This window comes from Hesperophylax consimilis, chromosome 6 (genome assembly GCF_061612785.1).
Source record: "Hesperophylax consimilis isolate HC1 chromosome 6, BYU_Hcon_1.0, whole genome shotgun sequence".
NCBI lineage: Eukaryota > Metazoa > Arthropoda > Insecta > Trichoptera > Limnephilidae > Hesperophylax > Hesperophylax consimilis.
This window is the reverse complement of record NC_142841.1, coordinates 6,056,688-6,082,550: the sequence shown is the minus strand read 5'-3', so window position 1 is coordinate 6,082,550 and position 25,863 is coordinate 6,056,688. Positions and strand designations below refer to the sequence as shown.

Genomic DNA, 25,863 nt, shown 5'->3' with positions numbered 1-25,863 from the left:
TTTCGCCATGTTTTTTTCTTGCATAAATCAAAACAGGCGGATCGTGTTAAGCGGGAATTTAAACCTTATCGCCATCTACGTAAGGGTTGTTATTGATAGCGGCTCAATTTAAAATATTACACGACGTAGTGCATCGCCTTAAGGGTATGTGAGCCCGAAAAGGTAAGTTTTCAGTTTGGACAATTTTGTAGGTAATATATATTTATAGAACTATTTGAGTGATAAATAAGAGATGATAGAGATACTGTAAATGAGACTGGAGTCGCAATATTGTATGCGAATCAGTTTTATTGCAGACTGTTATCAATATTTGCCACAAGTATTGGGGTAGCTGTAGTTAACAATTAGAATGGGAAATGATTCTAACTTACCCTTGGTCTATTCGGTCGATATTGCATTATGGCATTGAGGGATACTGCTCGGTCATAACTGCACACTGCACACGCTTCAGTTATAGACCTGAATTAAATGCGTACAAGTGACATGTTCGATGCACCAGTTTTATGAACAGACTGGAAATGTCTAAATAAATTGTTTCAATGTCACTAAATATATGGACTCCACACTGTCAGACAGGTACAGGTAATTGGGTAACATTTAATTGGGTGGAGGAATGCAGAAACATAGTATATAGTTCTCAACAGAGACTAATACTGATTAATTTGAAACATTTAAAAAAAACTATTTCAATAATTGTAAAGGTACTTTGTGGCACTATTTTGATTTAAATAATAAGGACGCACTTTAACGTTTGAACCACTACTTGGAATGATAAATGCAAATATATATATGCATTATATCTTTTCTTGATACATTTTTTATCGAGGCAAGTACCGCAATAGATCAATTTGACCTCATGAGTTGATTTTCGTGGTATTTTTTTTACATTTTGATCAATTAATTAATTAATTTTAATTTTATGCCCCGGGAACCATTCATTGGATAGCCAACACTCCTGCCATTGGTCACCCCAAGTGGTTCACTACGTTTGGCGACTTAGCAGGGGTGCCCGGGTTCTGAGTGAGGTTTGTCTTCGTTTTGGGCAGTAGGTGGGCAAACGCATCAGCGGATGCGTTTGCCCACCTACTGTATGGCAGGTCGGATCGGGAGAGACTGGTTGAAAGAGACCTTTTGACCTCTCCAGCTGGACTCTATCTCAGTCACTCCTGGAAATATTAACTCCCAGATTCCTAGCCACCCTTTATACCTTTTTTCTTCCCAGAACTTCCTCTACGTCCTTTCTCCTTTTCACTCTTAACAATACTCTTGAACCAAGTGGTCGACTGTAAAATCGTTGTTAATTTAATGTTTATTTGGGCTTATAAAAGTGATCAATTCCACAAAAAGTTGTTGCGTAATTAATTATTTCACTTGTATATTGTACATCGTAAGTGATCGTGTGATTTCGTTGACTCTACAGAGTGCTACAATTCATTGTTTCATAACCTTGACAGTTCAGTACCTATTCATAATGTCTATTCTACCTACTAAAGCGGGTACTAAGTCAAAACGTAATGTTGCCGTAGAGAGCCCCGCTGCTGAGGCTGGTTCAGAGCCAGACTTTGGTAATTTACTAATTTTGTTTAAGGACGAAATTAAAGAAGAAATTAATAAAGTGTTTATGCAATTAAAAACAATGAATGATGCGCTAAGAGAGTGTCACTCCAAAATTAATAACCTCGAAGTCAAAAACAATGAACTTCAAACTAATTATAATCTGGTATTGTCCAAATTAAACCGTCTTGAGCAAACCTCATTAAAAAATAACGTGGAAATTATTGGCATACCGGAAAAAAGAAATGAAAATTTAATAGATATCATAAAATTGCTAGGAGCCAAGGCAGGTGTTGATGTTCTCCCAAATGATATTGATGGAATCTCTCGTACAAGGGTCAAGGAATTACCCAGAGAAAATCCTAAATTTACTCGTCCAATTGTAGTAAAGTTCACAGCCAGCCGCAGTAGAGATAACTTTCTTGCTGCTATAAGGAAGAAAGGCAGTCTCAACTCAAGTGATTTGAAGCTTCCCGGGGACTCCAAAATTTATGTCAACGAGCATCTGACTGCTGCAACCCGTGCGCTCTTCAAGACAGTGAGAGACTTAAGCAAGGATAAAAACTTTAAATTCAGATGGATCAAATACGGAAAAATATTTATACGCAAAAATGAAACTAGTCCCATTATTCAGGTGACATTGGAATCTGACGTGACTCAGGTTTTTTGCTGATAATCTTCTTAGATTTAGCATCGTCTCGTGTGACTATAAGCTATTATCAATTTATTTTTCCTATCTACCTTATCTTTTTTCCTACTTTAAAATATCATCCTTTGTACTGGTTTTTCTTTATTTGTATAATATTAACAACTAACTCTTTTAATACTACCAACTTTAATCCAAATTATCCTACAATTACTGTGCTTGCGTTACTACAACACCACTCTAATATTTATAATTTACTAGAACATGCTTACAACTATTTTATCAATCTTATATTTTATATATTTTATCAACTAAATGTACTAAAATGTTGAATGTATATTATCGAAATGTGGACTGCGTTCTAAGACTGATAGATTTTATTTTAATGTTACCAATAACAACTATGATATTATTATGATAACTGAAACTTGGCTTGTAGACAGTATTGCTAGTGAAGAGCGATTTGACAACCGTTACCTGGTATTTAGGCGCGATCGCAATGAGCAAAAAAGAGGAGGTGGAGTAATGATTGCGTTGAAGAAGCACCTCATAGCTCATGAACGTAAGGATTTTAACACGAATGCTGAAGACATCTGGGTGACTGTTACGATTAATAATTTCATAAAAATTCATTTATGCTGTGTTTACATACCTCCAGGAGTCAATCACTCACAAAATATAAATGAATTCATGGATAAATTATGTGAACTTCGAGGACTACATCACGATGATCATTTTGTCATATCGGGTGATTTCAACTTACCTCAAATTAACTGGTCTTTAAGTAATGGTAATAGTATGCAAATTACGAATGGCTCTAAATCTGAAATTATTTCCAAACTATCTGACACCCTTTCATTTACTGATCTATCACAGTACTGCACCTTTCCAAATAATAATCATACATACCTAGACCTTGTTTTTAGCTCGATACCTGTAATTGTATCAAATACTGACCAGTATCTCATCCCTGAATGTAAACATCATAGAAGCATTCTTGTTGACATTAACATATCTCTGGAAACTCCTATGGTGGACAACAAACGAACAATCAATCTTTTTAGGAAAGCTAACTATGAAACAATAAATAACGTCCTTAGTAGTATTGATTGGGATGCAGAATTTTTAAACCTATCAACCAATACTGCTATTGACCGCTTTTATACAATTTTATATGAAATCATTCGATTAAACGTCCCGTCAAAGGAAGTTCATATTAATAATAAGATCAGTATTAGTTCTATAATACATATTAATAATAAGATCAGTATTAGTTCATATTAATAATAAGATCAGTATTAGTTCTATAATCAACGTGAACGGTCGCGCGCAGTGAAGTAAAGTATTGTCGCAAAAATTGCAAGCGCTGCCGAGCGCCGAGCGATTTGCGCCGAGCGCAGCGATTTAACACATTATGGACACGGCCATTGATAATATAAAAACTGAAATACAAAAAATTACAACAGTGAAAGATTCGAAAGCAAAAACGAACCTAGAACAAAATGTTTATATATTAGAAGAGATTTGGAAAACTGAAAAAATTAAACACCAAAAAGAAATAATCAAACTACAAAAAAAAATTATCGAAAATTACGAAGAACTTACGAAGAAAATTGAAAAAGTCGTAGAAAAAAACAATAAAATACCATCTTACGCGCAAGCTCTAACAGCAAATAAAAAAGAAATTTCAAAAGAAGAGAGGTTCTCTATAATAATATCATCAACTAAAAAAACAACAAAAGCTGCAGAAATATGTGATAAGATACAGAAAGACATCAAACTAGACCAACTTAAAATTGGAATAAATGGATTAAGAAAAACAAATAAAGAGCAAGTAATCATATCCTGCCCAAAAAAAGAATATACCAACACTCTTACGGAGGAAATTAAAAAACTCAATTATAACTTAGAAATAAATGAAATAAAAAAGAAAAAACCCAAATTAATTTTGAAAGGACTCAAATCGAACTTGACGGAAGAGGAAATAGTAAATGGGATACTCACACAAAACGAAGGGATTCAAGACATTGTAACGAAAAACGAAGAAAATAAAATAAATTTGATTACTGAAATAAAATACAAACATTCTAAGAAATACCAACGTGGTACTCGGGATCAAGAAGATGAAGAACAAAACAAATTCTCGAACTATATCGTGGAAACCAGCGGTACAACACGAAAAAATTTGCTATCCTTAGAAAAGATAAATATCCAGTACCAAAGGGTTAACATAGTGGATTGTGATCCTTTAACCCAGTGCTACCACTGCTGCAAATTCATGCACACAGCCGCCAGATGCCTAAATCGAATGAATCCATCGGTGTGCCCGCATTGCACGGGTGATCATACTTTTGCTAAATGCCCTGAAAGAGAAAAAACACCGGTTTGTGCAAATTGCACATCGCAAAATAAGAAATATGGCGAGAAAAATAAAACAGACCACACAGCTTTCAGTAACTTATGTCCCTACAAAAATAAAATGCTGAAAGTAGCAAGAGACAGAATAGACTTCGAAGAAAAATGACAGAATTTTTATATAACGCACTAGACGAAAAAAATAATATTGACGAAAAAACATATAGCAGCTATCAAGAATATCGTACTCACCAAAACGATCTCAATCTCAGTCCTTTAATTCTACACATGAATATAAGAAGTTTGGAACGAAACATGGATGAATTTTTGACAACAGTAAATAATGATCTCAGGAAGCCCGCTTGCATTGTGTTAACGGAAACACATTCAAGTGGCGAAGTGGCGTACTATATACCGGGATATACCTGTGTATCTACTACAAACCGAATTAACAAAAACAGTGGAATCGTTATGTTCCTACAAAATAATTGTGACATATTGTGCGAGGAAGAAATTAATGTGAATGGAACAAACTGCTTACATGTTCAAATGAAGTGTTATAACAAAAAAATTGATATTATCTCTCTATACAGAACGCACTCGTCTACTGTAGGTTTGTTTATAGAAGAATTAAGACATGTGTTATTAAACTACAGAAACGCGAATACAATAGTTTTAGGTGACATTAATTTAAATATATCGCACGATTATACATCGAACGATAAAGATAATTACTTAAATATGATGGCGGAATTGAATTATGTGTCGTGTATTAACTCTTACACCAGAAACGTCAATGGGCAACGTCCATCATGCATTGATCACATTTTCACAAATATCAAGGATATAAATAATTTAAACTCGGGAATTATAAAAACCTCAATTACCGACCATTACATGACTTTGCTACATTACAATTCAATAATACCTCAGGCGATAAACCAACATTGCGGACAAACTGCTAATAATAAGAAAGAAATATCTATTGTTAATATCGAATCTTTGAAAAATAAATTGTCATCGGAATTATGGTTAGATATTCTCCGAAGTGAAAACGTCAACGAGTGCTGTAAAATATTTGAAAATAGATTAACAAACTTTATAAATGATTCAAAAAAAATTATTCCAAAAGGTAATACAGCAAAATTTCGTAAAATCAAACCGTGGATAACAAACACATGGGCTTGCTGTGTCCATAAGACACAAAGAATGGCTTTATAAAGAAACAAAAAAAAAACCACTAGACATTAAATTAAATGGTCATTTTAGAGAATACAAAAATAAATTAACCACGCTCATAAAAAACACGAAAGAAATTTATTATAAAAACAAACTTGATGATTCTGAAAATGACAGTAAGAAAGTTTGGAATATAATCAATGAAATCATGGAAAATAAACAAAAAACCAAAAGTAATACTATTAAGAGTGTAATACAAAACAATAACATAATTAACTGTATTGAAGAACCTAAAAAAGGAGCAAACGCTTTTAATGATTTCTTTGCAAATATAGGAAAGAGTCTAGCAGAAAAAATTACCGTGAAAAAAATAAATAATATGTATATTGAAAATATTCCGAATATAGAAACTAAACTTGAACTCTTCGAACCAACCAATCCGTCTGAAATTGTACAAATTATATCAAAAATGCGAGGTGGTTCTGCTCCGGGAATTGACGGTCTCACCGTAAAAACACTAAAAATCATTAAAAATTATGTTTCTACACCAATCTCTCATATTATAAACAATAGCTTTAAGACAGGAGTTTTCCCGAGCACGTATAAGAAAACCATAATCTCTCCAATATTTAAGTCCGGTAGCCCGGAGGACATTTCTAATTATAGACCCATTTCACTCTTATCTAATATATCGAAATTTTTTGAAAAAATTGCTAAAAAAAGACTAACTGCATTCTTAAATAAAAACAAAATTATAAATGAAAATCAATTCGGTTTCACAGAGGGAAAAAGTACCAAAGATGCCATTGCAAAAATTTCATCTAGTATTCAGAGTACCCTGGACAAATCAAATGAATGTATAGGAATTTTTATTGACTTAAAGAAAGCATTTGACAGCATTTCCCATGAAAAACTTATATTAAAATTAAAAGAAAATGGCATTGACCACTTAGCCCTTAAATGGATAGAAAGCTACTTAACAGAGAGACCTCAAATTGTAAAATTAAACCAAACTTTTAGTACACCACTAACAAGTACATTTGGCATTCCTCAAGGCACAGTCCTCGGACCATTACTATTTTTAATGTATGTAAATGACATTTTCCAACAGAAAATCAAAGGTGAATTAATCTCTTATGCTGATGATACTGTTTTATTAATAAAAGGTCAAACATGGGAACTAGTTAACAAACTTGCAAATGAATGTATTAATATCTTAAAATCATGGTTTGATAATAACCTACTCACACTTAATGCTAAAAAAACAACATATGTATTATTTTCACTACAAAAAATACCTAAACACGAAGTAAATATCATAATCCATGATGAAAATTGTGACAATATCAACTGTGAACTACTTAATCCTATGTGTACTGTAATCAACTCTTCTTCTGAAATCAAATATCTTGGTGTGATCATCGATGAAAATCTGAAATGGAAAAGCCATATTAGGGAGTTAGTAAAGAGAATAAGGAAATGTATATATATATTTGTTAGGTTAAGAAATATTTTAAATGTGAAAATACTAAAAAATGTATATTATGCTCTTGTCCACTCCCTGCTTATTTACGGAATCATAGGTTGGGGAGGATCTTATAAAAACAACCTAAACTCAGTAAAAGTCTCGCAAAAAATTATTATAAAAGTAATACTTAAAAAAAACTCTACTTTCCCAACAAAATTGCTTTTTAAATTGTTTCCAGTACCAAATATTGATGATATATTTAAGCAAACTTCCATTATAAAAATGTGTAAAGAAAAAAATAACACAGAATATCAAGAATTTTATAAACTCATGAGAAATGGAAATCAATTTATTACGCCAATCTTTAAAACAACTCAAATGCAAAACCATTATATTTACCAAGCCATAAAAAACTACAATAATCTCCCTTCCGAATTGCGCTGTATTACGAACCAACAAGAACAAATAAATAAAATCAAACTTTTTTTCAAAAAAACTTATATTAAACAAAAAAAAAAAAAAAAAAAAATATATATATATATATATATATATATATATATATATATATATTATTATTATAATATATATTATTATATTATTATTATTATATCTCATTATGAATTATGAATCTAAGTAAGAATCGTGGCTCCCTTATCAGGCACAAGAGCTCCTCTTTTCTGATAAGGTATACATGACCATATATGAACCTTAATATTATATTTTGCAAAATATGTATGTAAATGTAACCCATATGATGTATATTAAAATAATAAAAAAAAAAAAAAAAAAAATAATTCTTATCCCTATTGGTTTAGTCCAGCCCTAATAAAACTGACTAAGGAAAAATATAAAGTGTTTAAAATGTGGAAAAGGTGGTCCAATCCTTTAGACTACCATGAATTCTGTATCCTTAGATCAAGGCAAAATAAATTGTCTAGAGAATGTCTTAAACAATTTATAACAAACGCTGAACTTAATATATCTCGTGACCCTAAAAACTTTTGGTCTTATGTTAAAGGAAAAAGAAATAATTCTGGTTTGCCTCATGTTATGAAACTGGGCAAAGTGACTGCTGAAAATCCTTTCGCAATATGTAACCTGTTCTCACAGCATTTCGTCTCCACCTTTAATTACAACACTATTTCCGATGTACACTCTACCAACTATCATTTTGACAATCAAGTTAATATCTCCTCGGTATCAGTTTCAAAACAAAAAATAGAAAAAATAATCGATACTATTTCTAGCTCACTGGGTGCGGGTAGTGATAAAATTCCGGCTTTCTTTATCAAAATGTGTAGCAAGGTAATCTCGAAGCCCCTATTATTGCTCTTTCAATCCTCATTGAAAGAAGGTATCTTTCCTGATCGTTGGAAGAGTGCTCTCATCACACCTGTTTTTAAGTCTGGGGCTAAAAATGATGTCCAGAACTATCGACCGATATCTAAATTACCAATCTTTAGTAAAATTTTTGAAAAAATTGTTCATGAACAACTATATAACTGCATCGAGTCTGTAATACTCGTGAACCAACATGGCTTTATGAAAAAAAGATCGGTTGTATCTAATCTTGCCATTTTCATTGAAAATATTACTAAATCAATGGATGATCAAATCCAAGTTGACGTAATCTATACAGACTTCTCAAAAGCGTTTGATAAAATTGACCACAGTCTTCTTTTGTCCAAATTACTAGCTTTGGGAATTCATGGGGATTTATATAGATGGTTAGTCTCCTATCTTAATGGGCGCACTCAGGGAGTAACAATAAATGGCTTCATCTCTGAGATTGTAAATATACCCTCAGGTGTGCCCCAAGGATCTCACCTGGGACCGTTACTGTTTACAATTTTCATCAACGACATTATAAAATGCTTTAATTATGCAAATGTTCTACTTTTCGCTGATGATATGAAAATATTCCTGCCTATTAATTCTATAATTGACTGCTTTAAACTACAAGAAGATCTGTATAGGCTTAATGATTATTGTATCCGCAATCGTCTCAACATGAACACTTCTAAATGTTATGTAATTACCTTCACTAGAAATAAAATTAAGTTTGACCATAATTATCATATAGCTGGCCAACTACTCAAAAAAGTTACACAAATTCGTGATCTAGGTGTTATACTTGACAGTAAACTTACATTTGAGGCTCATATTGATATGATTGTTAAGAAAGCCCTTAGAATACTAGGATTCTTATTCCGTATTGGAAAAGAATTTAATAATATCATAACACTTAAAATATTGTATTTTTCTTATGTTCGCAGTCATCTTGAATTCGCTTCTCCCATATGGAATCCTCAATATAATATTTACATAAATCGCATTGAAGCCATCCAAAGAAAATTTGTCCATCATTTAAATTTCAAACTAAATTCAAACCTTGACGTAAACAGCTCGATGGACCTTTATGGACTTAAGCCATTAAAAACTAGAAGAGACTCCGCAGATATAATATATCTCCATAAAATTATCAATGGCTTTATTGATTGTTCTCCCCTTCTGTCTGAAATTAATTTTAGAGTTCCGAGCGTTAGAACTAGAGAAAAATCACTTTTTCATCTCCATAAATGTTCTACTAATATAAGACAAAATGCGTTTATATTCAGAGCCTGTAGTATATTTAATAAGAATTTTAATGATATGGACATATTCTCAAGTAATTTAGGAACCTTTAAAAGATATGTAATAACTAACATTAAATAATTTTAAATATTCTACTTGAAGTTATCATGTTATTGCTTTGAATCCTTTCCAGTTACTTACCTTCCAATTTATACTCATGTGTTCAATTTAGTTGTAGGTATACATTTATTATATTGTTATTATTGCTATTGTGTAGTGTTATTGATTGCTGCTGTGTTGAAATTTTACAATACATTTTGTTTTGAATTTTAGTTGGTTATTAGTATATCAGTTAAATTTAAATTTTTGAAATTTAGCTGGTTATTAGTATATTATTTGTGTTCCTAGATCTGTTATTATTTTTTATTTATTATTTGCAATTTTGTATTATTTGTAAATTTCTCAGGCCACGGGTACAGAACCCTTAGTTTCTTGTTTTAGTATTTTTTATTATTATTATAATTTTAAGTGAAAATCTGTTATTGGATTTTATCTTTATTATTTAGTTTATTCTTATATATGTAAATAATCTGTTGATTTTCCCAAATAAATAAAAAATAAAAAAAAATAAAAAGACCCTCAACACAGCATCTCTAAAGATGACATAGACCCTGAGGGAGATTATTTTTCTGAGGGCCTCCTGTATGGAGTAATCAAAAATGAAAATTTAAAGATAAATAAAAACTACTATGCAGGATCACTTCAAAAGCCTATTTATGTGCCTATTCTCCAAGAGTCTATAATTGGACAGGAAACAATAAAATATTAACACTGCGCAAATGGTTTTGAAATTTTGTCATTGTGCATTTTGATGAATTTGTACCTCTCTCTGACAATCTGCAGGTCTAAAATAGAAATAGAGAGAGAAGCGGATTATTTCCAGTAGATGAGAGCTAGTTCTGTCCCAGAGATAACAATCAAAACGGAATGAAAGGGATTGTACTTTGATGTCAAAGGGCCCATTGTGTTTGGAGATTCTCCGAATACATATAAAGAAACTGCCAAATTGGAATGACAATGTGCACGACCCCTGAAAGATTAATTACTCGCTAAAGCTACAAATTTATAACCCGGGTTCTGATATTCTCTCAGGAACTACGAAGCGAAACTAGAAAACGTACTTAGATAAAGGTTCAACGGCTTAAATGTTGCCGATTTCAATGTTTTTAACCAAATTGTACAATACAAATAAAATTGTGATTAAAGTGATTTATTTTGGAGGTACTATGCCGTGTTGCGCTACCTCTTTTTTAGCTAACGTTTCTGAAAGCATTACAGTATCCCTCATTAGGGCAGATTTTGTGTAATCATGTGTGATCGATTACACATCTGCCTCGACGATGAACACTGTAATGCTGTTCGAAACGTTGGCCAAAAAAAGATGTAGCTCAACACGGCATAATACCCTAAAAACCTACCTACCCTAAAAAATACCCTATAAAACTAAATCACTATAATGCATGCCGTGAATATCTCAAATCATATAAAACTGTGAATATTTATTGACAGAATTAATATAACGTTAATAGAAAGAACCACTAAAAATTGAACCATTATAACTTCTTTCTAAGAATTTATTTAAAAATGTTGGGTGAGGATTGTACCTTCCATTCCAGTACAAGTCAACATTATTATTATCCTTAAAAAAGTTTTTTTTAAGTAATATCTGAGAGTAGAGAGAAAAAAAATGTGCTACTGACTTGGTACTTTTTTGATTCTAGACCATTTAGCAAGCGGTCTGTCTCTTACGCTTGCTTGAAATCGTATATCGCCATCATATTTGAATTTCTTAATCATGGTGAAACAGTGGTTTCCTCCCGTAGTCGTTCCAATCAGCTCTTTCCTCACTTCGTGAAACCATTGACACCTTTGTGATATGAACATGAGATAATGTCATGTATAGTCGAAGATAACCAACAACGTTTTTTACTAATCAAACTAGCAGTGGGCAAAGCGGCTCAGTTTAGCGAACCGGATCACCAGTTCCAGCTCTTTGTAAAGATCCAGTTCGGTGAATCGGCTCTATTGAACGACAGTTCGTGAAAACTCAACCCCACTTCTCCACCCTCACCCTCACTTCCTCGGCCCTCATTTTTTATTTCATAGTTAAAAGGGAGTCCCAATATCTGTTGAAAAAATCAAATGAAATCGAGAAACCTAGTTTTGTCTGGTAAATAGTTGGAAAAGTAGATTTATAACACCGATTTTCAAAAATGGAGATACATTGAAATAGAAAACTATAGACCCATATATATTATGTCAACACTACTTAAACTTTTGGAAAAGATTGTATTGAGTAAACTCATGCACCAAATTAAACCACTAATAACATCGTATCAACATGGTTTTATGCCATCTAACTTACTACTTACGAACATTTTATTTCCAATGCCCTGTCAAAGGGTCACCAATTTGACTCGATTTATACTGATTTTTGTAAAGCTTTTGATTCTGTTTCTCATCGCATCTTAATGAAAAACGTTTGGGAATAAGTGGAAACTTTCTCGAATGGCTTAAAAGTTATTTATCAAATAGGAAACTGTCTGTAAAAATTATGAGTTTTTATTATTCACAATGTACATTTGTTACGTATAAATTTTTTATAAAATTAGCGACCGGTTTCGACACGTCCGTGTCATTAACTAGCTATTTTAAAACTAAATTTTTAAGTGCAGAAATATGGGGTTTTATTTAGTTTGGTTCTTTGATGGGAGGGATTTGAGGGAGGGGGAGGGGGTTGAGAGGGAGGGAAACGGAGGGAGGAGTCAACATAACGGGGAACATTGTCAATAGAGGTGATTTGCAAGGTGCTATTATTTTATTTACTATATTAATGTTTGAATTAATTTTTTTGTTGATTTCTAATGTTTCTAATGCGCACAAATTAAAATATTTATTAATGTTAGAATGTTTAAACTTAGTTTTATCCCGGTTGAAGCTATGGCCTGTCTCTATCAAATGATTAGCAAACTCGGAGAAATTATTATTTTTTAAACATAGTTCGTGTTCCCTAATTCTGGTTTTGAAATTTCTTGTAGTCATACCTACATACTGCGAGTTACAATCATTACACTCTAAAGTGTATATCCCATTTTTATCTAATTTATTTGAAACATCCTTGTTATTAATTAAGTTTTTTATTTTAGAATTAGTGTAAAAAGCTGTCGAAATATTAACTGGTAACAAGCGGGATATTTTTAAGGATAAGTCGCCTGTATAAAGAAGTTTTTTATATATTAGGTTTTTACTAGATTGAGTGTTATTATCTCCACTATAAATGTACTTTTTAGAAAATATTTTGGTTTGTTTCTTATTAACTAAACAATTAATTATGTCAGGTTTATATCCGTTGTTTAGAGCTATTTGTTTTATAATGTTAATTTCATTATTGAAATTCTCCATATTTAAAGGGACATTAATGGCTCGATGTATCATTGAGTTGAAGGAGGCGAGTTTATGGGACAAAGGATGAATTGAAGAAAAAGGTATAACACAGTCAGTGTGTGTAGGTTTTCTAAAGATGTTAAAAACACACTTATTATTATCTAAGCTGATGCTTAAGTCTAAAAAATTTAAATTGTTATTATCGTTATGTTCCAGTGTGAATTTTATACTTTGGTGAATGTTATTAATAAAAGTGAGAAAATTATCTAATTGTCTGTTGCTACCTGTCCAAATTACAAAAATGTCATCAACATATCTATACCAAACAAATACATTAGCTAAAAGGGAAAGTCCACATTCGAAAAGTTTGTTTTCAAAGGAATCCATAAATATTACAGCAAACAATGGAGAAGCGGAATGCGCAAATAATAACAATATTTCCTCCAAAAATACTGAAAAACAAACCTTAAACAACATCAAAAAAACCATAAAAGAAAATAATTTAACTCTAACCAAAGCCGACAAAGGAAATACCATAGTGATTTTGAACAAAATAGACTACGTTAATAAAGTAGAAGATTTTTTAAAAAGTGATAACTTTTCAACTCTTCCAAAAGACCCTACAAAGAAATTTAAAGAAGATGTCAAGAAGACAATCAAAAGCTGCCCTTTATTATGTGGTGAACCTAAATATAATCATCTAGTATTAACTAATCCACAGCCTCCTAAACTATATGGTTTAGCGAAAATTCACAAACCAAATATCCCCATTAGACCTGTTGTTCCTGCATATTCTAGCCCCAACTATAATATATGTTCTAAATTTGTATCTTTATTCAAATCTAATAATTTATTCAGATCACATCGTTCAATTAAAAACAGTTTGGAGTTAATAAATAAAATCAAAGACTTAGACATACCTAGCAACAGTAAATTAGTGTCCTTTGACGTTGTTAATCTTTTCCCAAGCATTCCCACTAATGAATGTAAAAACCTAATTGTAAACATTTTAAATAATTCCCATTTAGATCGAACCATTGTGAAGGAAATGTCCACTTTCTTAGAAATTTGTACCAATCAAAACTACTTCACCTTTAATGATAAATTATATAAACAGCATAATGGTCTCCCAATGGGAAATCCCGCTTCTCCATTGTTTGCTGAAATATTTATGGATTCCTTTGAAAACAAACTTTTCGAATGTGGACTTTCCCTTTTAGCTAATGTATTTGTTTGGTATAGATATGTTGATGACATTTTTGTAATTTGGACAGGTAGCAACAGACAATTAGATAATTTTCTCACTTTTATTAATAACATTCACCAAAGTATAAAATTCACACTGGAACATAACGATAATAACAATTTAAATTTTTTAGACTTAAGCATCAGCTTAGATAATAATAAGTGTGTTTTTAACATCTTTAGAAAACCTACACACACTGACTGTGTTATACCTTTTTCTTCAATTCATCCTTTGTCCCATAAACTCGCCTCCTTCAACTCAATGATACATCGAGCCATTAATGTCCCTTTAAATATGGAGAATTTCAATAATGAAATTAACATTATAAAACAAATAGCTCTAAACAACGGATATAAACCTGACATAATTAATTGTTTAGTTAATAAGAAACAAACCAAAATATTTTCTAAAAAGTACATTTATAGTGGAGATAATAACACTCAATCTAGTAAAAACCTAATATATAAAAAACTTCTTTATACAGGCGACTTATCCTTAAAAATATCCCGCTTGTTACCAGTTAATATTTCGACAGCTTTTTACACTAATTCTAAAATAAAAAACTTAATTAATAACAAGGATGTTTCAAATAAATTAGATAAAAATGGGATATACACTTTAGAGTGTAATGATTGTAACTCGCAGTATGTAGGTATGACTACAAGAAATTTCAAAACCAGAATTAGGGAACACGAACTATGTTTAAAAAAAAAAAAAATAATAATAATAATTTCTCCGAGTTTGCTAATCATTTGATAGAGACAGGCCATAGCTTCAACCGGGATAAAACTAAGTTTAAACATTCTAACATTAATAAATATTTTAATTTGTGCGCATTAGAAACATTAGAAATCAACAAAAAAATTAATTCAAACATTAATATAGTAAATAAAATAATAGCACCTTGCAAATCACCTCTATTGACAATGTTCCCCGTTATGTTGACTCCTCCCTCCGTTTCCCTCCCTCTCAACCCCCTCCCCCTCCCTCAAATCCCTCCCATCAAAGAACCAAACTAAATAAAACCCCATATTTCTGCACTTAAAAATTTATTTTTAAAATAGCTAGTTAATGACACGGACGTGTCGAAACCGGTCGCTAATTTTATAAAAAATTTATACGTAACAAATGTACATTGTGAATAATAAAAACTCATTAAAAACAAAAAATGTCTAGAAATTGTTACATAGTGAATGCCAAAGAAATACAAAAAATTGTAAAAATTATGTCCACATATTCTTACATACTTTGGCCTGAAGTGGGATCTTCCAAGGTTCCACCTAGAATCAATTCTATTTCTACTATTTATTAAAGACATTTCTTTCATTTTCGATAAAATTAATTTTCTTCTATTCACCGATGATCAAAAGATATTTAAACCGATCTAAAAAACTGATTGTTCGTGTAAATTAACTTTATAAATGGTGCCTCACAAAAAAATTAACCCTAAATAAAGACGAATGCCAAACGATCATTAAAGATCAAAACCCTCCTTAATATTCGACTACTCAATTGATAATATCAATCTTAAAAGAGTCTCCGAATTCAACGAACTTGGGGTTTTCTTTAACTCCAAATTACGCTTCTTGAATCATATTACAACTCTTACCAATAAAAGATTTAAATGCTTGGATTTATTCTCAGAATTGCAAAAGACTTTAATAACCTATAAACCATAAAAATATTATCCACATCTTTGTTTAGAAATCGGGTTGAATATAATTCATCCATTTTAACTCACATTGCTTACAGATTGAAAAAATGTTGGTATTTCTTTAAATGATTTCAATCGTGGATATTATTTTTTTTATATTAAATTGTTAATTCTAGGTAGGGCTGCTTTGATGTCATTAAAATCATTACAAATATCTCCGAAGATCACTAGATGGAAAATATTGGTTCACAACAATAAATTTGTACCAAATTCTATCATGGAATTAATAGATGTCGCTCATATTTTCGTTTTAGATTTTGAAATATTTAGAACCAAATTAGTTCATTACTTTTTTATGGCCTTTAGGGAGTTAGTGAATAAATAAATAATAATTACAATAAACTCGTAGTTCAATGAAAAGTTGACATCGCGTTCAAAAATGTATTTTCCTGATTTTCTCTCATTTTAAATTGTTATAAATTAGGGTCCTTTTAATTAAACTCCGTTATTGAGAGCAAACTGAATCACTTTATTTGACAATAAATATCCACTATCACATGATATGACTAGGCACTTTTTACAGTAAATATTCTGGATACAGGCTAGTTCTTGTAGTTCTTTTTTTAGGAAATGTGAAACCTTTGATTGTTTTTGAGCAAGAGCGAGTTTTTAAGGAAAACCAACCTTTTATATGAAAAGACTGTTGACATACTTCAAATTCAAAAAGCCGCAATACAGGAATCGGCCTTGCCGACGCGACTTAATTACAAATAAATAGCAGAGGCCAGAACCTTTCATAAATACTATTACCTAACCTTCATAGGTGTCACTAGTGGTACATAATTACTCTGAAAATTATACATAAATCAAAACTAAAATTTCCTCTGAAGTCATAAGATTTGTGTGTAGATAGTTAAATACCTACCCAATTTATTAATAAACATGACTGAAGTGTGCACGCATACAATGAATCCATAAAAGTCAACCCGGATTGGTAGTGACCCGCGAGCGTGAGGCCATTGAAAAATCAGAAGGATCTCCGCTCATCGAGTCACCTCCGTCAGCGGCTCACCAGTTCCGCCGCGGCTCTCCGGCTCACCAGCTCATTCGTTTGCGAACCGGATCTTACGGATCCGAACGATTAACTTCTAAATCAAACAATGAAAGCCGAGGTATAACCACTGATGCTGGGGCATCCATCATCCCGTTTTGTGATGAATGGAATTATTTATGTCATAAGACTTTAAGGGACTTAAATGTGTGGATGACGATATTGGAAAAGTGATCAATCACTATTGTGGCATTTGTGACAATAATTAGGGAAGTGGTGTAAATAAAATAATATTTAAGCGTAGAGGCTACAAAGTTTGGAGTTCGGAACATTGATACATGTTTGAAAAATAAAATATTTTCTTTTGTTTCTCTCCGTGGGAAATAAAATAAACTTTTGTATTTTGTAACTACTGAAACCCATCCCTAGTGCCAAGCGAAGCAAAAATAAATCGCAATACTAGGTTGAGTTCCGTGATTTAAGAAGTGGGTTTGGGTACCGCCAGCCCGGGAAGCATTTATTGGATAACCAACACCTCTGCCATTGGTCACTCCAAGTAGTTCGCAACGTTTGGTGATTTAGCAGGGGTGGCCATGGTTCATCATGTGAGGTGTGTTCAGCCCACCAGCTGCGTGGCATGCCAGATCGGGAAGGAGGTTTTGGGGAGACCCTTTGACCTCTCCAACTGGTATCTCGATCCATCTCCATATTCATTCGTCCGTCACCACAGGACACACTGATCCCTAGACTCCTACCCAGCTCTCATACCTTTTACCTTCCCTGAACTTCCTCTTCTTCCTTTCCTTAAAAAAGACCTCCCAGACAACATCCCTAAAGATCAAAAGCAACACAAAGCAACGTTTGAATTCTCAGTGATTGTTTTACATCAGGGCGATATTGAGAGTATCTCCCACTCAGACACGTGCCGCAAATATACTGCTTGTTATTTTGAATCAATAAAATTATGAAATATGAATTAATCGAATAATAATTTCTCGCGCTTCTGAAATTTGAACCGCGACATTCGGATTGCTAGTCGAGAGTCACAGCCTTACCCCTACCCACACACAGGCAATGTTTTAGTAGGTTCCTTTAACTCATCTTTGTTTTATATAATTTATGTGCATTCAATACTTTTTTCTTAAAACTTTTTTTTTTTTTTTTATAGTGAATACCTCACAAGAGTCCCAACTGCTCCCGTCTGGAGCCAGTGAGACTATGGCATCCCCAATTGGGGGATGTTGTGAGGCTGAAGGTAAGTGGGGAAGGGAAAGAGGAAGGTGGGGAAGTACCTGGCTATTCAGATCTAGTCACTAAACACGGCTAAAGCCATTTGGAGCAACGTTTCAATTCTGAATGGTGGTCTTACACCAGGGCGATACTGGTAGTATCTTCCACTCTGGAACGTGCCGCAAATATACTATATATTATTTTAATTAATAATTGTGAAATAACACAAATTAATCAAATAAAATTTATTTGCGCACGCCGGGTTCGAACCCGCGACCTTCGGAATGGCAGTCCAATGCGTTACCACTGGACTATGCCGGCCGTCAATTATGCACTTATGTACTTATGCGGTAAAATTATTGGGAAAAAACATTATAAAAAAGTTTATATTATATGACTCACACCCAACCTCTCACTCGTAACCTCAGAATAGAAATGACGACGTTTATTAAAACCTTGCGCACACAAATTCGGTCTCCCATTCTTTTATCATCTATTTCAATGGTTCCCATTTAGTATTTTTTAGGTACCGATCCGAGAAAGAGCCGAAACTAGTGTACCCCTTGTAGCCAAAATGAAAAAAATAATAAATGTATTCTACTCGCAGTATTTAATTAAAGCATCTGAAACATTTCTAGGCGACTAAATTTTCAAACCAAAAACACATGATTTTGAATTACTACGTATGGCATCGCCTTAATGATAATATTTTTTTAAATATTCACAAAATATTTTATTTTTTTCTAAACCATCGAAGAATTAGTATCCGCTTTAATAATTCTTTACGTATGAGATAATTCATATGTAGATAATTCATATAAAGAACATATTTCATATAAAATCCATAAAAATAAATGAAAAAAACCAAGGCGCACAACTCACGCCGCTGGGAGGCGCTAGTGTAGCTTGTTGCCATCAGAATGTATGGAAAATGTCAGAAGTTGAAGGTATTATTGATTTTAGTAGTTTTTAGACCTTATCTACGCTTAATAGTAATCGCGAACCTCTGATCTATTCACTCTTTCAAAATCGCATATACGACAAGTTCAAAAATTTTCCCCCAAGGGTGAAAGCCAAATACGATGAAAAAGGTGATTTTGAATTACTACGTATGGCATCGCCTTAATGATAATATTTTTTTAAATATTCACAAAATATTTTATTTTTTTCTAAACCATCGAAGAATTAGTATCCGCTTTAATAATTCTTTACGTATGAGATAATTCATATGTAGATAATTCATATAAAGAACATATTTCATATAAAATCCATAAAAATACATGAAAAAAACCAAGGCGCACAACTCACGCCGCTGGGAGGCGCTAGTGTAGCTTGTTGCCATCAGAATGTATGGAAAATGTCAGAAGTTGAAGGTATTATTGATTTTAGTAGTTTTTAGACCTTATCTACGCTTAATAGTAATCGCGAACCTCTGATCTATTCACTCTTTCAAAATCGCATATACGACAAGTTCAAAAATTTTCCCCCAAGGGTGAAAGCCAAATACGATGAAAAAGGTGGTTTTATGTATGTATATACAGTATTCATAATACGGAGATTTAATTATATTATTTTTTTCTTATCCTCCCCCATCATGCACAATGGTGTGGATTCCAATTTACAACAATGGAACCCGCATGATCGCGCATAAAAAACAAACTGTTCTCAAATAATGGTGTTTGTGTAAATCTTATAGAACAATCTCATGCGTATTATTATTACCTTGCTCACTTTTCTTCATTTCATAATATGATGGTAATTTTTTTATCTTCATTGTTCCCATTTCCTGATATATTAAGTAAACAAATACTTTGTATGAATAATTTTTGATGGGTTTTCTGGTTTATCGCAAGTACACTCGTATATCGTCGAGTAAAGTTGTTTACGTTTTGTCATTGCAGGTTGCACATCTTCTGTACAGAGGCATATCAAAATGGAAGTCGTAAGATCGTGACATCATAATGCAAGGATGAAAAGTCTTTTAACTACAATGTTGTTCCTGCTTATTCTTGCATCAGGTAAGCCAATATTATACAAATAATGATAACAACGCGCATAACGTTATTTTGCACTTGGTGTATATTATAATTTGTGAATTTAACACAACAATACAATTGGACAATGTTACGTTACTCTTATGTGTTTGGTAAATCTAGGTCCAATGTAACTCCGAAATAAATAAATATATATTAATATTTTTAATGATCAACTAATGTGTATGAGACAAGGTTTTTATGCATATTACACAAAGGATAACAAACTATTCTTATTAGAAGGCTGAGGGTTCAATTCCCGTCGGCCGCATTTATTCTTTCTTGGAAGATTTTTTCAATTTGTATGGGTGTTTTAGGTGAATAATAATTATTTTTAACTTATCCAAATGTTAATAAGACAAGGTTTTTTATGCATATCACAAAGGATAACACATTATTTTAAGCATTAATTAATCGCCTGAATTATCCTTACAAATTGAAAATATCTCCCGAGTAAAAATAAATGCCGCCGACGGGAATTGAATCCGCACCTTCTGCTCTCCGGTCAGGTGCTCTGAACCATGAAGCAACGTCGGCTTATTCCCAACCCGCCAAATAATTCAATATGTACAAGTACTTCAATCAACAATTACTGCTTATTATATTTTTTTACCTGTAAACAACCAAATTTATTTTTATAGGAAAGGCTTTGTTAGTGCTGAATTTCCCGCTAGATAGCGTCTTCCTAATTTAATTTTTACTAGGGAGATATTTTCAATTTGTATGGATTTTTCAGGCGAGTAATTAATGTTTATAATAATTTGTTATCCTGAATAATTATTGCTTTTAATGATTTGTTAACTACTATAATTCAATTTATACTGTCTAATTGACAACTCAGTATTGCCAGATAAACCGATGTGGTTATCCCATAGGTTGCGAGATTTTAAAATTCTATTGTGATTTAGGACAGAATCAATTTTACAGTGCGGTCGGTAGTTTCACAGAACAATTCGCAAAATTTCATAGTAAGTATTAAAGTTCGGCGATTGTTCTATGCTAGTTCTGTTATATCGCATTGATTTCTGAATTCTACACTTATTTACTAAAACATACCAGATTTTTCGAGTTCTGTGTTTATTGAAACAAAACAGTTCAAATACAGCATGCTACTGATATTTTGATATAATAAAGTACAATTTGTGGGTGAAAACAACTATTATTTATCGTGAAAACAAAAAAAAAACATTAAAATTTTAGAATTGGCTAATAATTATATAAAAAAATTCAAAACGATAAAATAATATTAAGATAGAATATATCTGGTTATGCTATGGCAAGAATATTTCAAATAGAATTTTCCGTTTAGATGGATCAACATCGGTTTTAATTTGGCGCTTTAAGATTGAGCTGAATATCACATTTAATTTTTTTAAACTTTATTTGTTTCGATAATTACATAAAAATGTTGCAAACCGTCAGTCGAAATAATACTAACAACAGTGACAACCATTATTTGTAAACATGTCGCTGACCCTACTTGACAACAGCTGTGCTAAAGAGGATTTACTTTATTCATGTCAGCTGTTCCTTGCTGAGCGGTTTGACCCAAGTTTCTTTGGCTCAAGAGGACCGAACTAGGAAAACAAACAATTTAGAAGAAGAACATTATAAAGTATACATACTTCTATTTGAATAGTAATGCATTTTAACCCTTGTTAACTTTAGGAATGGGCTAATTTGTTCGCTTTTGCATGGAGAAAAATGAGTATTGTTGTTTTATTAAAAATCTCTTCAAATTATTCGTAATCCCGTTAAAAACAGGATTGCAGGCCCTTTCATGTTAAACTTTTAGGACAACACTTGTTCACCAGCACCAACACGTGTTTAATAAATCGTAATATTTTGCATTTCGTTATGATATATTATTACGACAAACGTAGATGTATTAATATATGTTCAGATATTATTACGAATTTACACTTTAGAAAGCGTATAAGTATTTCCTGAGTAAGAACCTTCCCTCAGATATGACGGTAATCTCCAAGATACTTGAATCATCCATTATCGTTAGCGGCAGGGAATTGGGAACCTGATCCAGATTAAAAAGGTAAATAATTGGACCCTTTAAAACTACAGTCTTCACAACATAAATAGATTAAACAGACATTACTACTATTTATAGAGCGAAAGCTATAGCCACTCTAAACATAGTAATTAATGACTTCAAATAATTGGCGGCTTTTGTCGTACTGAAACAATATTTACCATTTTGCTCAAACTCAAACTCACACAAAGCGATAAAATAGGGAACAGGTCAATAGAAACAGGGAAATAGGTCATCGAGTTTTGTCTCCATTTTAGAAACTATATCCACGTGTAAATAGAATATTCAATTATAATAACATGGAGAGTAGGCAAATTTTAGGAAAATCAGAACCACTTTGAAGAATCGAACATGGTGATCGTTGTTTAGTTATTAACCCTTCAGGGTAATTTGTTCACTATTGGTAACAACTCACATGTTCTCACAGAAATCGTTGTTTTTTTTATGGTCAAAATTATAAAAAATACCCAATTTTTATTTCTAACTAGATCGAGCTTGTCATGCGTTGCTGTGGCTGAGTCTGTCTGTGCAGTTTGAAAAACAATAGCGCATATTGCTTTTACATTCAACGTATGAATAAACACACGCGTATATGAATGAAAAGTTGTGTCAAAATTTCAAAGCGATCGGTGAAGAAATTTTTAAGATTTAAGATTTTTTGAACAAACGAACATTAAATTTTAAATCGTTTTGTATCACATTTCCAAAACGATTTTCAATTTTCGGATTCGTTCAGAAATATTCCATTTATTTGGTTTTTATCATGAAGCGGAAAAACTCCGTCCTTCTGACAGAATACGCCTGAGGCCTGAGAAGTTCATTTTTGGATTATTATGCCTTGTTACACTAATTTCTACCTTATTTTGTCAACGTTTCAGACAGCGTTGCAGTGTCCAGTGCCAGAGCAGATTTGTAGTTAGTGGTGAAGTGTTGTGAAACCAATCGCAGAAAGCCATGTTAAGTGATCAACATTTGCAACACGGTACCATTTCTACATACATAAACACACATTCACAATCTATACATCTGCCCTGATGATGGTCACTGTAACGCTGTTCGAAGCATTGGCTAAAAAAGACACGACATGATTACCCCAAAAAAATAGTGAGATAATACACTTTGCCACGAAAATCTCATATTTATCTCAGTAACCGCTGCCCGCTGTGTTAAAACTTATTGCAGTATTTACGAAAAGCTAGTTATGAAGATTTGGTCATCTAGCTATTAAATTTTATGTTTTTAAAATTAAATATATAATTCAATATGTTCCTTTGATTGTTTTGTAAAAATAAAGGTAATAACAGTAATTTAATCAGTAAAGTTAAGCATGCAATTTTAATATTATTAATTTGAATGTACCCTTTTCAGGGGCTTGGACCTTGAAACTTGGATTATAACCTTTCGTTTGTTGCTTTTCACGATTTTTTTGTACTAACAAGTGTTTTTGTATAAAAAAACTTGGAAAGCAAATTTTAGCGTATGAATATTTTAGTAGTTTTCTGGGAAAAACTAAAGGCACTTCGCTGACAGAATGTAAAATATTTCCAATTATTGCGAACATATTCACCGAATATTATATTTTTCTGATGAAACATTTAAATACGCAATACGTGGCAGTTTTCATACTAATAATATTATTGTTGTGTTAATTTTAACCGTCTCTAATTGAAAAAGAATATTGTTCGTTAACATTTAAATAATTTAAACGGGATTGATTGTTGTAAAAAAAAATTGGTACCTAAACACAAATGTTGGAAACTGTTATTTTCTCATTTCATATCCGGCTCGAAGGACCATCTATGAAGTGTAATTTTAGTGTAATGATGTATAATCGAAGGACGGTTGATTGCAAAAGTGTATGTACGAATGACCACTTTGACTGGATTGTTTAAATTACTGCCACATTAAAGAAGAAAGTTGGTCAAATAAAACTAATACAAATGTAAGACCCGTGCTGATATCAGTAATTTAATAATTTTATTTGTCGTTCAAATACAAACATTTTTTCAAGCATTAGGTTCGTTTATCATTTTAAGATACTTGGTAAAAGCTTAAAGATTAAGTAGTGGTAAAAGCTTATGCCTGTCAATAATCCTGGAAGCGGGGTTATCGGGGAGAGCTTCCGATCGCCTGTCAAGTGGTTTCAAGCATAATTAGCTTCGGATTAGATCGGGAAGGTCCGATTATTTCATCCCGAATTCCAATTAATATTGATCTCAACTGCCACCGTCAACTTATACCCTCGTTAACGTGCTTCACGTCTTTATACTATATTTAGGTATCCAAATTAATAATCAATTTGGAGTTGGTTTGAAATTTTATGATACTTAATAATCTGGTATCACCATTTTATAGGCTACTATCTGACGTGTACCTGGAGTTGCTCGGGGTATTATGAATGGTTTGAGTTGAAGTTTTAAGGTTGTGAATTCTGTACATTTTAAAAGTGCAAATACTATTATTGTATTATAATAAGTATTTGTTTCACCTGATCGTGCCATTTCTTCATCGGGCGTCCTCAACTTCTTCAACCATTCACTTCCAAGTCATACATTGTCCTCACACCTTTTTCTTTGTTCATCAAAATCAGTCCGGTAGTTTCGGATTTTTTAGGGCACAAACAAAAATATATTCAGTCAGTTAGTGATATTTGCGAGCACGGTCAGAAAATGATTCCGACAGTCGGTTGAAAAAAGCCGTTACATACATATAAAAAATTAACAATGTCGTTAGTTATGTAAAATAACTGGCTTATTATGAATGGAAGTGAACTCATGAATTTCTAAGATTTAAAAAAATCGTATATATACGATTCATAGACTTAATCAATGCAATCAATTGTTTCCGTTCCAGCTTGATTGAACAAAAGTTGTTAGTTATGACTAAAGACTTTATGAACTAATTATCTCCCATTTTAGCGTCAAAAAGTAAATGCCGACTTTCAATTTATTTGAAATAAAAGAATATTTTTTGTTTAAAACCACGAATTTTCATCAATTTTAAGACCGACCGGTTTCGCTACACTGTTTAATTTTGAACCCTGACGATGCTCGAGTGTAGCGAAACCGGTCGGTCTTAAAATTAATGAAAATTCGTGGTATTAAACAAAAAATATTCTTTTATTTCATTAAAATGTCAAACCACAAAGTGATTGCTTTCTACGAAAAAAAAAAAAAAAATAATAAAAAAAATAAAAATAAAAATATTCAATTTATTAAGTTAATATTTCCATGTCTAGGAATATCAATTCATAGACAAATGTGCCAGTGTTGCCAGTGGCAATATCGGTCTGGCTATCAACAGTGCGACCGTGCTCGGGAAATCGGCATAAAATCTTAGGTAGTAACGATTATTGAACCGATACCACCTGATGAATTTTTGT

At 32.3% G+C, this 25,863-nt stretch overlaps 1 protein-coding gene across 1 annotated transcript in view; it reads left to right on the top strand.

Moving 5' to 3' along the window:
* Positions 1-25,863, top strand: part of LOC149422889 (acetylcholine receptor subunit alpha-like) — a 460,793-nt gene that overhangs the window by 163,958 nt on the left and 270,972 nt on the right. Inside the window, exon 2 of the mRNA XM_089632334.1 lies at positions 20,303-20,419. Coding sequence (XP_089488460.1) covers positions 20,371-20,419 — 49 coding nt within the window. The 5' untranslated portion in view covers positions 20,303-20,370. The remainder of the gene's footprint in view (positions 1-20,302; positions 20,420-25,863) is intronic.